We start from the raw sequence: 11,415 nt of genomic DNA on the forward strand, positions 1-11,415 counted from the left end.
GGGTGTGACCTGTGCAGTCACAAAGGGCCTGGCTCTCAGAAAGGTCTCTGCTTGGTTTAATGCTCTGCTGTCACAGTCTTGAAATTCTTAATGATTTTTTAACGTGGGACCCCACATTTTCACTTTACACTGGGTCTCACAAATTATGTAGCCAGTTCTGCTCAGTAGCAACCATTTCTGAAACACAACAGGGAGGCGCTGTGTACTGTGTTTAGGAGAATGGGATTTATTTTATTTTATTTTTTTAAGATTTTTTTTATTTATTTCTCCACACACCCCCCCCCCACCATTGTCTGCTCCATGTGTCCATTCACTGTGTGTTCTTCTGTGTCTGCTTGCATTGTCAGTTGGCCCTGGGAAACTGCGTCTCTTTTTTGTTGTGTCATCTTGCTGCGTCAGCTCTCTGTGTATGCAGCACCACTCCTGGGCGGACTGCGCTTTTTTCATGCGGGGCAGCTCTCCTTGTGGGGCACACTCCTTCTGCATGGGGTTCCCCTACACAGGGGACACCCCTGTGTGGCACGGCATTCCTTGCACATGGCAGCACCGTGCATGGGCCAGCTCATCACATGGGTCAGGAGGCCCTGGGGATCGAACCTGGACCTCCTATGTGGTAGACAGAAGCTCTATCAGTTGAGGCACGTCCACTTCCCAGGAGCATGGAATTTAGATGCAAATAGACATGTGAAGGAATCATGGTTCTACCAGTTAACAAACCACTTAACCTCTTTACACCTCAGTTTCCTCATCTGTGAAGTGGGGCTCATCTTTACACCTGCATCATAAGGTTGCCATGTCTTTTAAACGACACAATGCAGGATCATGCCTGCACATGGCAAGTTCATCATGTGTTGGCTGTTGTTGGTCTGGATCTCCTGTGACCATGGTTTTTTACAGCACATCCCCACCCAGTATATGCACCTCGTGGCTGATGAATACTTTGACAAGGACTCCCGGGTTGAAATCCGAGATAGTTTACTGGACTTGTTTGGAGATGTGTTCTTTGTCGTCCCTGGACTGGTCACAGCCCAGTATCACAGAGGTGAGTCTCTGAGCACTCCCCTCGAGGAGGGCCATAGCCCAGCAAGGCCAGTGACCTCAGGGATCCACGTCATACACTGACATACTCTGCTCCTCTGCTCCCTTACTGAGGGGTTTTCCCAAGGATGTTTTGTCCAGCACCTGGCCCCACTCCTGCGATACTGACCCCTGCAACTCTATACTTTTCAGAGTTGGAGATTGTTGATCAGTTCCTCTTGTTTTTGTTCTTTCCCCTCCTTCAGGACCATGTAGAAAATTTCCACTTCCCTATAATTTTCAGGGGCCTATACCCAATTCTTTCCTCTCTGGGAGTGTCTTCCCAAACATTTTAGCTGCAAGGGAAGTGGAGGAATCAAGAAGGAAAGGTTGACTTGTGGGACACAAGCTTTTCTTTTTTTTCTTTCAATTTTGTCTTTCATTCTTATTTTCTTTCTTTCTCTTTCTTTCCAACAAATAAGTATAAAGGGCTGACTCTGTGCCTGATACTGTTCGAAGAACTGGAGATAGAGCAGTGAAAAAAAAAAAAGAAAAAGATGCTGTCCTCATGAAATTCACATTCCTGTAGAGGGAAACTGATAATTAACAAGCAAATATAGAGAATGTCATATGGTGATAAGTGCTATGGAATAAAATAAAGCAGAGAAGGGGACAGTAGCGACAGGGTGCTATGAGAGGCTACTGTTTTACAAGGTACAAGGTGAGATGATTTTTGAATTTGGCAACATGAAGGTCATTTGTGACGTTGACAAGAACTATTTGAATAGAATGAGGAGTAAAAGCCTGATTAAAATGAGTTCAGGAGAAAATGGGAAAAATGAGCTCTAGACTCAACGCATTCCCAATCTCAATCAAAATCCCAGCATAGTTTTTGTAGAAATTGACAAGAATGTTCTAATTTTATATGGAAATACAAAGGACCTAGAATTAAACAATCTTGATAAAGAATAAGGAAGTTAGAGGACTTATAATACCTTATTTCAAGACTTACCATTGAAATACAGTAATTAAAGCAGTCTGATACTGGTTGAAGGATAAATAAATAGAACAATAAAACAGAAAATAAATCCACACATACACAGTTAGTTGATTTTTGACAAAGATGTTGAGGTGATTCAGCGGGGAAAAGAAAGTTAGAGCTGGAATCATTGGATATTTCTGTGGGAAAAAAATGAGCCTCAATCTCTACCTCATACTATACCCGAGAATCAATTTAAGGTGGATTGTAGATACAAATGTAAAAGCTAACATTGTACTTAGGAAAATTAAAAATTTTCTTCAAAAGTCACTGTTCAGGATGGCAGTGAAAATGGTGGAGTAGGAAATTATGAAAGTGCATGCCTCCACAAAAGCAGTGAATAAACTGTCAAGGACTGACCGTCAGATTTAACTTTCTTAGAACTCTGGCACCTAATCAAAGATTTATAGTAACCAGATGAATGTTAATTAAGGAAAAAATGGCTGTGTCTCAGTAAGAGAAGTTTATGACATTATAATGTACCATCACCCCATCTCCCAGTACCCAGCTAGATGGCAGCCTTGAAGACAGTAACTAACACTCCCAGTATAGGTTCCTAGTACCAAAGAAAGCAAAATCAACCAAATGTTATCTCAATGAATTACGATTATTTGTTTTGACCTATTTGGTGGCTCTCTGAACGACTACACAAAGAGTTTTCTTTATTTCATGTACCTTAGAACACTCTTGGTGCTGAGGTAGAGACCCAAAGCATGTTTGTCAAGAATATTTAAAGGCAAATACATTAGCTCCTGTTGCCAAGGCAGGGAATAGCAGTTGGAGCAAGCAATAGACACATCAAATGTGTGAGGATAGGTTGAGGTATGAGATTCTTTCAGGAATAGGACTTTGGAAAACTTCCACATGTTTCTAGAAACTTGGAAGAACATAAATATGGCCAGAGCGGGGTGCATCCTCAGAAAAGACCTCAAAAGGGCTTTCAAGGCTCTGTAAAAGCAGGGAGTGAAGGCTACGAGAGAGTCGTAAATTGACTGAGTGAATGAGTAGGTTTGCTCTAACACACACAGTACCCATTTGTAAAACTGAGAGGTTTTTTTTTTTTCCCCCAGGCAATTAAGGAAATTTTTATTGAATCACCATCTGAGCACTAAGCTACCAGGGATAACAGTGGCCACACATGATAAAGAATATATCTTTTGCAAAATTAGTGCAGAAAAATGACACAAACCAATAACTCAATTATAGTATGCAGCAACAACAAGCCCTGGAGTGCAGAGAATCTAATTTCCGTGGTTTCCATATTATAATATGCAAAGTGTCCACTGTTCAACAAGATATTATAAGGACATGGTGCAAAGAAACAGGAAAATATGGATCATCACATGAAAAAAAAACACAAATTATTCAAATTATTAAAAATGGTCTTGAGAAATCCCAAACATTGGACTTATTAGACAAAGACTTTAAATCAACTATTTTTAAATATGCTCAAAGAGATTTAATTGAAACAATGGACAAAGCACTAAAAGAAACCATGAGAACAATGTCTCACCAAATAGAGAATGACAATAAAGAGATAGAAGTTATAAAATGGAACCATAGAAGGTCTGGAGTTGAAAAGTACAACAACTGAAATAAAAATCTTACAAGAGGAGTTCCACCACATATTTGAGCAGTCAGAAGAAGATGTCAGTGAAGTTACAGACAAATCTACAGAGATGACCCAACCTGAGAAGCAGAAAGAAAAGAGAATGAAGAAAAATGAACAAAGCCTAAGAGATGTCTGGGACATTATGAAGCATACCAACATAATGGGAGTCCCAAGAATAGAGGAAAAGAGAAAGATAAAGGGGAAGAAAGAATATTTGAATAAAAAATAGCCCAAAACTTCCCAAATTCAAGGAAAGACATGAATTTACATACCCATGAAGCTCACTGAACCCAAGTAAGATAAATATCTGGGTTTAATGATACACATTACAATCAAATAATCTGAAGAAAATCCTGAAAGCAGCAAGAGAGAAGCAACTTGTCATATGCATCTTCAATGGGATTTACAGCTTCAGTGAGATTTACAATGATATTTACAACTGAATTCTCATCAGAAATCATGGTGCCAGAAATCCATGGGATGACATATTCAAAGTGCTGAAAGAAAAAAAAAAAAACCCTGTCAATCAAGAATTCTTCTATATGAAGCAAACTGTCCTTCAAAACTGAAGGAGAAATTTAGAAACTCCAAGATAAATAAAAATTGAGACCGTTCATTGCTAGAATACCACCCTACAATTAACACTAATGGGAGTCCTTCAGTCAGAAATGTAAGGACACTAGACAGTATCTCAAATCCACACAAAGAAATAAAGAACTCTGGTAAAGATAACTATGTAGATAAATATAAAAGTCAGTATTAATGTGGGTTTGGTATGTAACTCTCCTTTGTTCCTATGTGATTAAGACAACTACATAAAACAAAAATTATAAATCAGTGTTGATGGACACACAATGTTTAAAGATACACTTCGTAAAGTAACAACATAAAGGGGGACAGAGCTATATAAGAATACATTTTTGCCAATGATTAAAATTAATTAGATATTCATTTGAACTAAAATATTATAATTTAAGATGTTAATTGTAATCCCCAGGGCAACTACTAAGAAAATAACTAAATCAACCAATGTTAATACAATGAAGGGAGAATACATGTGATCATCTCAGCTGATGCAGGAAAAAAGCACTTGTCAACCTACAACACCCTTAAATGATTGAAAAAAACCACAACGATATTCAACAAGCTAGGAATGGAACAGAACTTCTCAATCAGATAAAGGACATCTGTGAAAAACCCAGTTATCATCCTACTTAATGGGGAAAGACTGAGAGTTTTTCCTCTAGGATCAGGGACAAGGTAGGGATGTTTGTTCCTGCCATCTCTGTTATACATTGTTTCTACATAAACAAATTCAGCAAAGTTGTAGAATACAAGATCAATATATAAAAATCAATTCTTCTATATTGTATAGATTCATTGCTATATTGTAGCAATGAATGATCTGAAAATGAAATCAAGAAAACAATTACATTTACCATAGCATCAAAAAGAATAAAACATTTAGGAATAAGTTTAACCAAGGAAGTGCAAGACATGTACACTGAAAACTATAAAATATTGTTAAAAGAAATTGAAGGCCTAAATAAATGGGAGGACACCTCATGTTCATGGATTGTTATTAGGATGTCAATATTCACCAAATCAAATGTAATCCCGATCTAAATTCCAGCTATCTGTTTTATATAAATGGATATGCTGATCCTAAAATTCACATGAAATTGTAATAATGGTCAAAATAATCTCAAAAAAAGGAACAAAGTTGGAGGTCTCATACTTCCCTATTTTAAAACTTACTACAAAGCTAGAGTTACCAAAACAGTGTTGTACTGGCCTAAGAATAGAGCTATGGAAACAACTGAATTGAATTTGAGTCCAGAAATAAAACCACACATCTATGGTCAACTAATTCCATACCTTTTCCCCCACCACCTTTTTTTTTTTTTTGTCAACTAATTTTTGACAAAGACGGCAAGACCATTCAGTGGGAGAATTAAGAGTCTTTTCAACAAGTGGTAAGTGGTGCTGGGACAACTAGATAGCCACAGCAAATGAAGGGATTTGGGCCCCTATCTCACACCATATACAAAAATTAACTAAAAATGAAGGCAAGACCTAAATGTAGGATCTAAAAATACAAACCTCTTAGAAGAAAGCATTGGGGTAAATCTTCAAGTCTTTGAATTTGGCAAAGGATTCTTAGGTAAGACCCCAAAGCATAAGCAACAAATGAAAAAATAGATAAATTGAACTTCATCAAAGTTAACCTTTTTGCATTATAGACTACAATCAAGAAAGTGAAAAGTCAACCCACAGTTGAAAGAAAATATTTGCAAATCATATATCTGAGAATGATTTATTATCTGGACTATGTAAAGAACTCTTACAACTCAAGAACAAAAAGATAGATACTTCAATGGCAAATGGTTAAAGGACTTGAATAGACATTTCTCCTGAAGAATCACAAGTTGCCCATAAACACATGAAAAAATTCTAGATATCAGCAGTATTTAGGGAAATGCAAATCAAAACGACACAAGATAAAACGATGCCAACTAAGATGGCTATAAAAATTAGAAATTAACAAATGTTATTGGGGATGTTGGAATTCTCAAACATTGCTGATGGGCGTGGATAAACAAATGGTGGTATATTCATGCAATGGCATTGCCCTGATTTGAGAGTGTTTTGTGGATTTCAAAATATCCTAATCATAAAGGGAACCCACTCCTGTGCCTCTAAATCCATTGTGGATGGGACCTTCTGGTTAGATTCAGTTAAGGGACCTTTTTTGATTAGATCACTCTTGATTGGATTGCTTTAGGGCCTTTGATTGAATCACTTCAGTGAAGGGTGACCCAGGGTAGGCCTCAGCCCCCTTGCTGGAGTCTTATATAAAAGGAGAACTGCTTTCGCCTCCAGTTCAGCTGTGGGTGATCTGGCTCATATTTGTGGGTGATATGGCTCATATTTCCCCGGCAACTTCTCCTCAGCTTTAGGCTGCTTGTAATCCAGGCTCCAGCCTCTCTCTTAGCCTCCTGGGGTTTCTCTGTCTTTCTGTGGCTGAGGTCCTCTCTCGCAGGGCAACACATGCACATATGTACATATACACACAAACATGCATGCACACACATGCAAACACATACATGCAACAGAAACACACACTTCTGGTCTCACCGTCCCCTCCAGTTCCTGCCTCATTTCTCTGCATCCCTTTCAGTAAAATCCCTTGTTAAGGTTATTGTCCTCACAGTCGGCCTTGAGAGGTAGTGAGATCCCAGTTAGGAGGGGAAAGTTGCTGCAGCAGGAAATTCCAGCCTCAAATGGAGAAAGGGGAAGAGCGCTCGGTTCAGGTGGCCTCTTGCCTCTGATCTTCGAATGCCGGGCTGGCTGGGTGGGGATAGAGGGCCAGCCCCAGTTCTGCTGTGCGTGTGTGCCTGACACGTGCCGTTCCTGACTTTTGCCAGATGCTGGTGCACCCGTGTACTTCTACGAGTTTCAGCACCGGCCTCAGTGCTTTAATGACTCCCGGCCGGCTTTTGTCAAAGCCGACCACAGCGACGAAATCCGCTTTGTCTTCGGAGGTGCCTTCCTGAAGGGTGACGTTGTCATGTTTGGTAAGGATCTGGCCTTAGGGGGTTCTGCTCTCGTAGGAATCTGGGGCTTGTGACGATCTGGGGAGAAAAGAGACTGTCCACTCTGAACACGAAGCTCTCCACCCACCCCGCTGCTATGCTTTACCTCCGGAGGCCTGATGGGATTTAACCACCTTCTACAGTTTGCAAGTACAGCCTTTCTCTGGAAAACGCTCCCAGTCTTATTTATCAGAGACCAAGATGAAAAAGGGCTGCCAACATCTGTCTGACAGTGCCTCTCTTTTTACTAAAGTCTATAGGGGTGGGCACTCAAGCAATCTACGTTTTCCTAACGAGAACCACTTTCTTCCTTCTCACTGACCACTAGTCTCACCCTCTCCATTCTCAGAGCTCCAGAGCTTTTAAAGGCAGGGACCTCACGTTTTCAAAATTCCAGCCCAAAGTGGTTTGGATCTAAATTATCTAATATATATGCTTGTGAACTATCATTAGTAACGTTAATTCATAGACTTCTGAATTTATGACATGTTCAGTACTTAAAATAATAAACCAATCAGTTGAGATTATCAATCAAAAAATTACAAAAACTATAGGACATAGCAATAAAATATTTTATTAAAAACATCATGCAATGCAGGATCTTCACTAATTCATACCGACCTTGCAATGAGGACATGGCTTCCTTTATAGAGTATGCTTGTGCACTGGGGTTTATTCATTATTTCATTTATTCGTTCTCATCTTCAAAATACCAGTAATACTAGAACCACCTCCTAGGTTTGTCATAGGATTGAATGAATATATTCCTTTATAGCACACAGTGAGTGCTTAATAAATGTTACCATTATTATTATTCGGCAACCATTACTGAGATTGTGCTATGTGATGGCACATGGACTCTCCAACTGGAAAAAAATTTACGACATACTTATCAAATGGTTAAATTATTTCATATCTAAAGAACTCCTACAAATCAATGGGAAGAAAACAATCAATAGAATACTGGGTGACAGCCATAAAGAGTTTATGGAAAAGGAAACATAAGTGGCTTTTAAATGTATGAAACTCATACCAAGAGAATTGCAAACTAAGTTAAGAAATGACTTTTCATCAATCAGTTGGGAAGAACAATGTATTTGGAAACAATGCATTTGAGAAGGTGGTGGAAACAAACTTGCAAGTTACCAGCAAACTATCCAACTTAAAAATACATGTAATCTTAGCTATTCTACTTCTAGAACTTTTGCACAATTATAGTTTCATGTGTGCAAAAATGTACATGCAGGGCAGGGAGAGGGAAAAAGAGGCGTGATATGGAACATTTTCAAGACTTGGAGTTGTCCTGAATGATATTGCAGGGACAGATGCAGGACATTATATATCCTGTCATAACCCACTGAATGGACTGAGAGTGTAAACTACAGTGTAAACTATAATCCATGTGGTGTAGCAGTGCTCCAAAATGTATTCACCAAATGCAATGAATGTGCCACAATGATGAAAGTGCTTGTTGATGTGGGAGGAGTGGGGTGGGGGGTGGGGTATATGGGAACCTCTTATATATATATATTTTTTTAAAGATTTATTTATTTATTTAATTTCCCCCCCTCCCCTAGTTGTCTGTTCTTGGTGTCTATTTGCTGCGTCTTGTTTCTTTGTCCACTTCTGTTGTCGTCAGCGGCATAGGAAGTGTGGGCGGCGCCATTCCTGGGCAGGCTGCTCTTTCTTTTCACGCTGGGTGGCTTTCCTCATGGGCGCACTCCTTGCGCGTGGGGCTCCCCCACGCGGGGGACACCCTTGCGTGGCACCGCACTCCTTGCGTGCATCAGCACTGCGCATGGCCAGCTCCACACGGGTCAAGGAGGCCCGGGGTTTGAACCGCGGACCTCCCATATGGTAGACGGACGCCCTAACCACTGGGCCAAAGTCCGTTTCCTCTTATATTTTTTAATGTAACATTTTTTGTGATCTATGTATCTTTAAAAAAAGAGACAAATTTAAAAAAATATATACATGCACACCAAAGCATGTTTTTACCAGCAAAAGATTGGAAAAAATCTTAAATATCCATCAATAAAATACTAGCTAAAAGAATTATATGTATTTATAAATGATTATGTAAATATATATTTATGCTTCTTATTTTTGTAATCTATTATATATTTATTGAACAATAAATGGCAATAAAAGGCAACTGTGACAATGTGAAACTATCTCCTAGATACAATTTTAGTGAAAAGAGCAAGATTTAGGGTATGTGTCCATTATGCTATCAAGTCTGTAAAACGGTACTTGCTTAAACGCTTGTAGGTGTCCAGCCCGTCTTCAGGATACCACTCAAGAAGCTGAGGTTGCCTCTGAGGACCAGAGTATTTGGATATCTGGAGGGAGGAGATGGGAGGAAAATTTAATTTCATTGGATAGCCTCTCTGTGTTTGAGATTGTACCTTGAGCGGGTATCACCTTTTTAAATAAAGAAATACAATGATTAATTGCAAGAAAGAGAGAGGGAGAGATGCGTTCTTTGTCCCCAAGGAAACGACAACCTCATGGGAGTGGCTGAAAAAATAGAGAGAAGACATGTTCAGCCTCCACCGTTCAGAAGCCACAATTTCTCAGGCAAATCATGGTTTTTCTGAGCCTTGGTGTCTGCACATACAAAATGGGTACAAAATGGGCTTGTGAGGACCCAATGAAAGGAAAGGTACAAAAGTGACTTATCCAACGTAAGGCCCTTTGGGCCTCTGGGGGATCACTCTGAGCAGCCGAGTTTGTGGTTCTTTCCTTCAGAAGGAGCCACAGAGGAGGAGAAACTGCTGAGCAGGAAGATGATGAAATACTGGGTTAACTTTGCTCGGACTGGGTAAGTGTACCTTTGGGCCTCCCCTACACCAGGGTGGCTGAAGAGGAAAATCTCACCCCTGTTTTCGCTCTCACTTCAGGGATCCTAACGGAAAAGGCTTGCCTCTCTGGCCAGCCTACAACCAGAGCGAGCAGTACCTGCAGCTGGATTTGGACATGAGAGTTGGAGAGAGATTGAAGGAGCACAGAATGGAGTTTTGGACCAACACCCTGCCCCTGACTCTGTCCACTGGAGCTCTCCTTAGTTCTCTTCCTTCCTTAATTTTCCTTTCTCTGATTTTGCCTTTCTTTTTCTCTTTTGCTGCTTGAGAAGTTATCTTGTTATGATTTCACATCCCTTCTCTCCTGCAATTTCTCTTACAATCGTTAGCTTCATTCTGAGTTTGGCTCCTCATCTGAGGATCTTGGTAAGAATGAGCTGCTTTACCTGATGTTTTATGGATTTGGGATTGATCCTTAGTGGAATTCTTTTCAACATCAAAAAAAGGCCTTGGAGGACTACCAGATTTCTTCAGTAAATCTGGAGGAGGACTGGCCTACTGGATGGTATAATAATAATCTTATTACTCACAGGAAATAAAATCAGAATGTAAAATATATACAGGGAATGGAATTTAATTCTTTGCTGAAAACTATCCCCCTGCCCTGCATTCAGCATCTAAGATGAAGCAGACTTCCTCCCAGAGAAGCGGCCTGTGTGTTACCTAAACGTGAGTCCACCAGCCCTCATCCAGGGGTATCACTTGGCTTGAACTGGGTGTCCAGCCTGGCTCAATAAGATATGTGGGTAGGTGGGAAGGTGTATTAGTCAGCCAAAGGGGTACTGATGCAAAAATACCAGAAGTCTATTGGCTTTTATAAACGGTATTTATTTGGGGTAGGAGCTTACAAATACCAGGCCATAAAGCACAGGTTACTTCCCTCACCAAAGTCTATTTCCATATGTTGGAGCAAGATGGCAGCCAACATCTGCCAGGGTTCAGGCTTCCTGGGTTCCTCTCTTCCCAGGTCTTGCGTCTCTCCAGGCTCAGGATTCCTCTCTTCCTGGGGCTTGCTTCTCTTTCCTCTGTGTGCTTGCCTCCCGGGATCCAGCTTAAGACTTCAGCATTACTCCAACATCAAAACTTCAACATTAAAAATCTCTCCTACTCTGTCCTTTGCCACGTTTTTTATCTGTGAGTCCCCACCCACTAAGAGGCAGGGACTCAATGCCCTACTGGCCCAAGAGATTTACTTGATTGGATTATTGAATCCAATATAACCTAATATGCCCAGAGGAAAAGACCAGTTTACAAACATAATCCAATATCTATTTTTGGAATTCATCG

At 40.1% G+C, this 11,415-nt stretch overlaps 1 protein-coding gene across 1 annotated transcript in view; it reads left to right on the plus strand.

Moving 5' to 3' along the window:
* Nucleotides 1-10,396, plus strand: part of CES5A (carboxylesterase 5A) — a 29,615-nt gene extending 19,219 nt beyond the window's left edge. The window contains exons 10-13 of the mRNA XM_004455062.1: nucleotides 898-1,042; nucleotides 7,097-7,246; nucleotides 10,016-10,088; nucleotides 10,168-10,396. Coding sequence (XP_004455119.1) covers nucleotides 898-1,042; nucleotides 7,097-7,246; nucleotides 10,016-10,088; nucleotides 10,168-10,396 — 597 coding nt within the window. The remainder of the gene's footprint in view (nucleotides 1-897; nucleotides 1,043-7,096; nucleotides 7,247-10,015; nucleotides 10,089-10,167) is intronic.
* The last annotated feature ends 1,019 nt before the right edge of the window (nucleotides 10,397-11,415 follow it).

Source organism: Dasypus novemcinctus, chromosome 18 (genome assembly GCF_030445035.2).
Source record: "Dasypus novemcinctus isolate mDasNov1 chromosome 18, mDasNov1.1.hap2, whole genome shotgun sequence".
NCBI classification, from domain to species: Eukaryota; Metazoa; Chordata; class Mammalia; order Cingulata; family Dasypodidae; genus Dasypus; species Dasypus novemcinctus.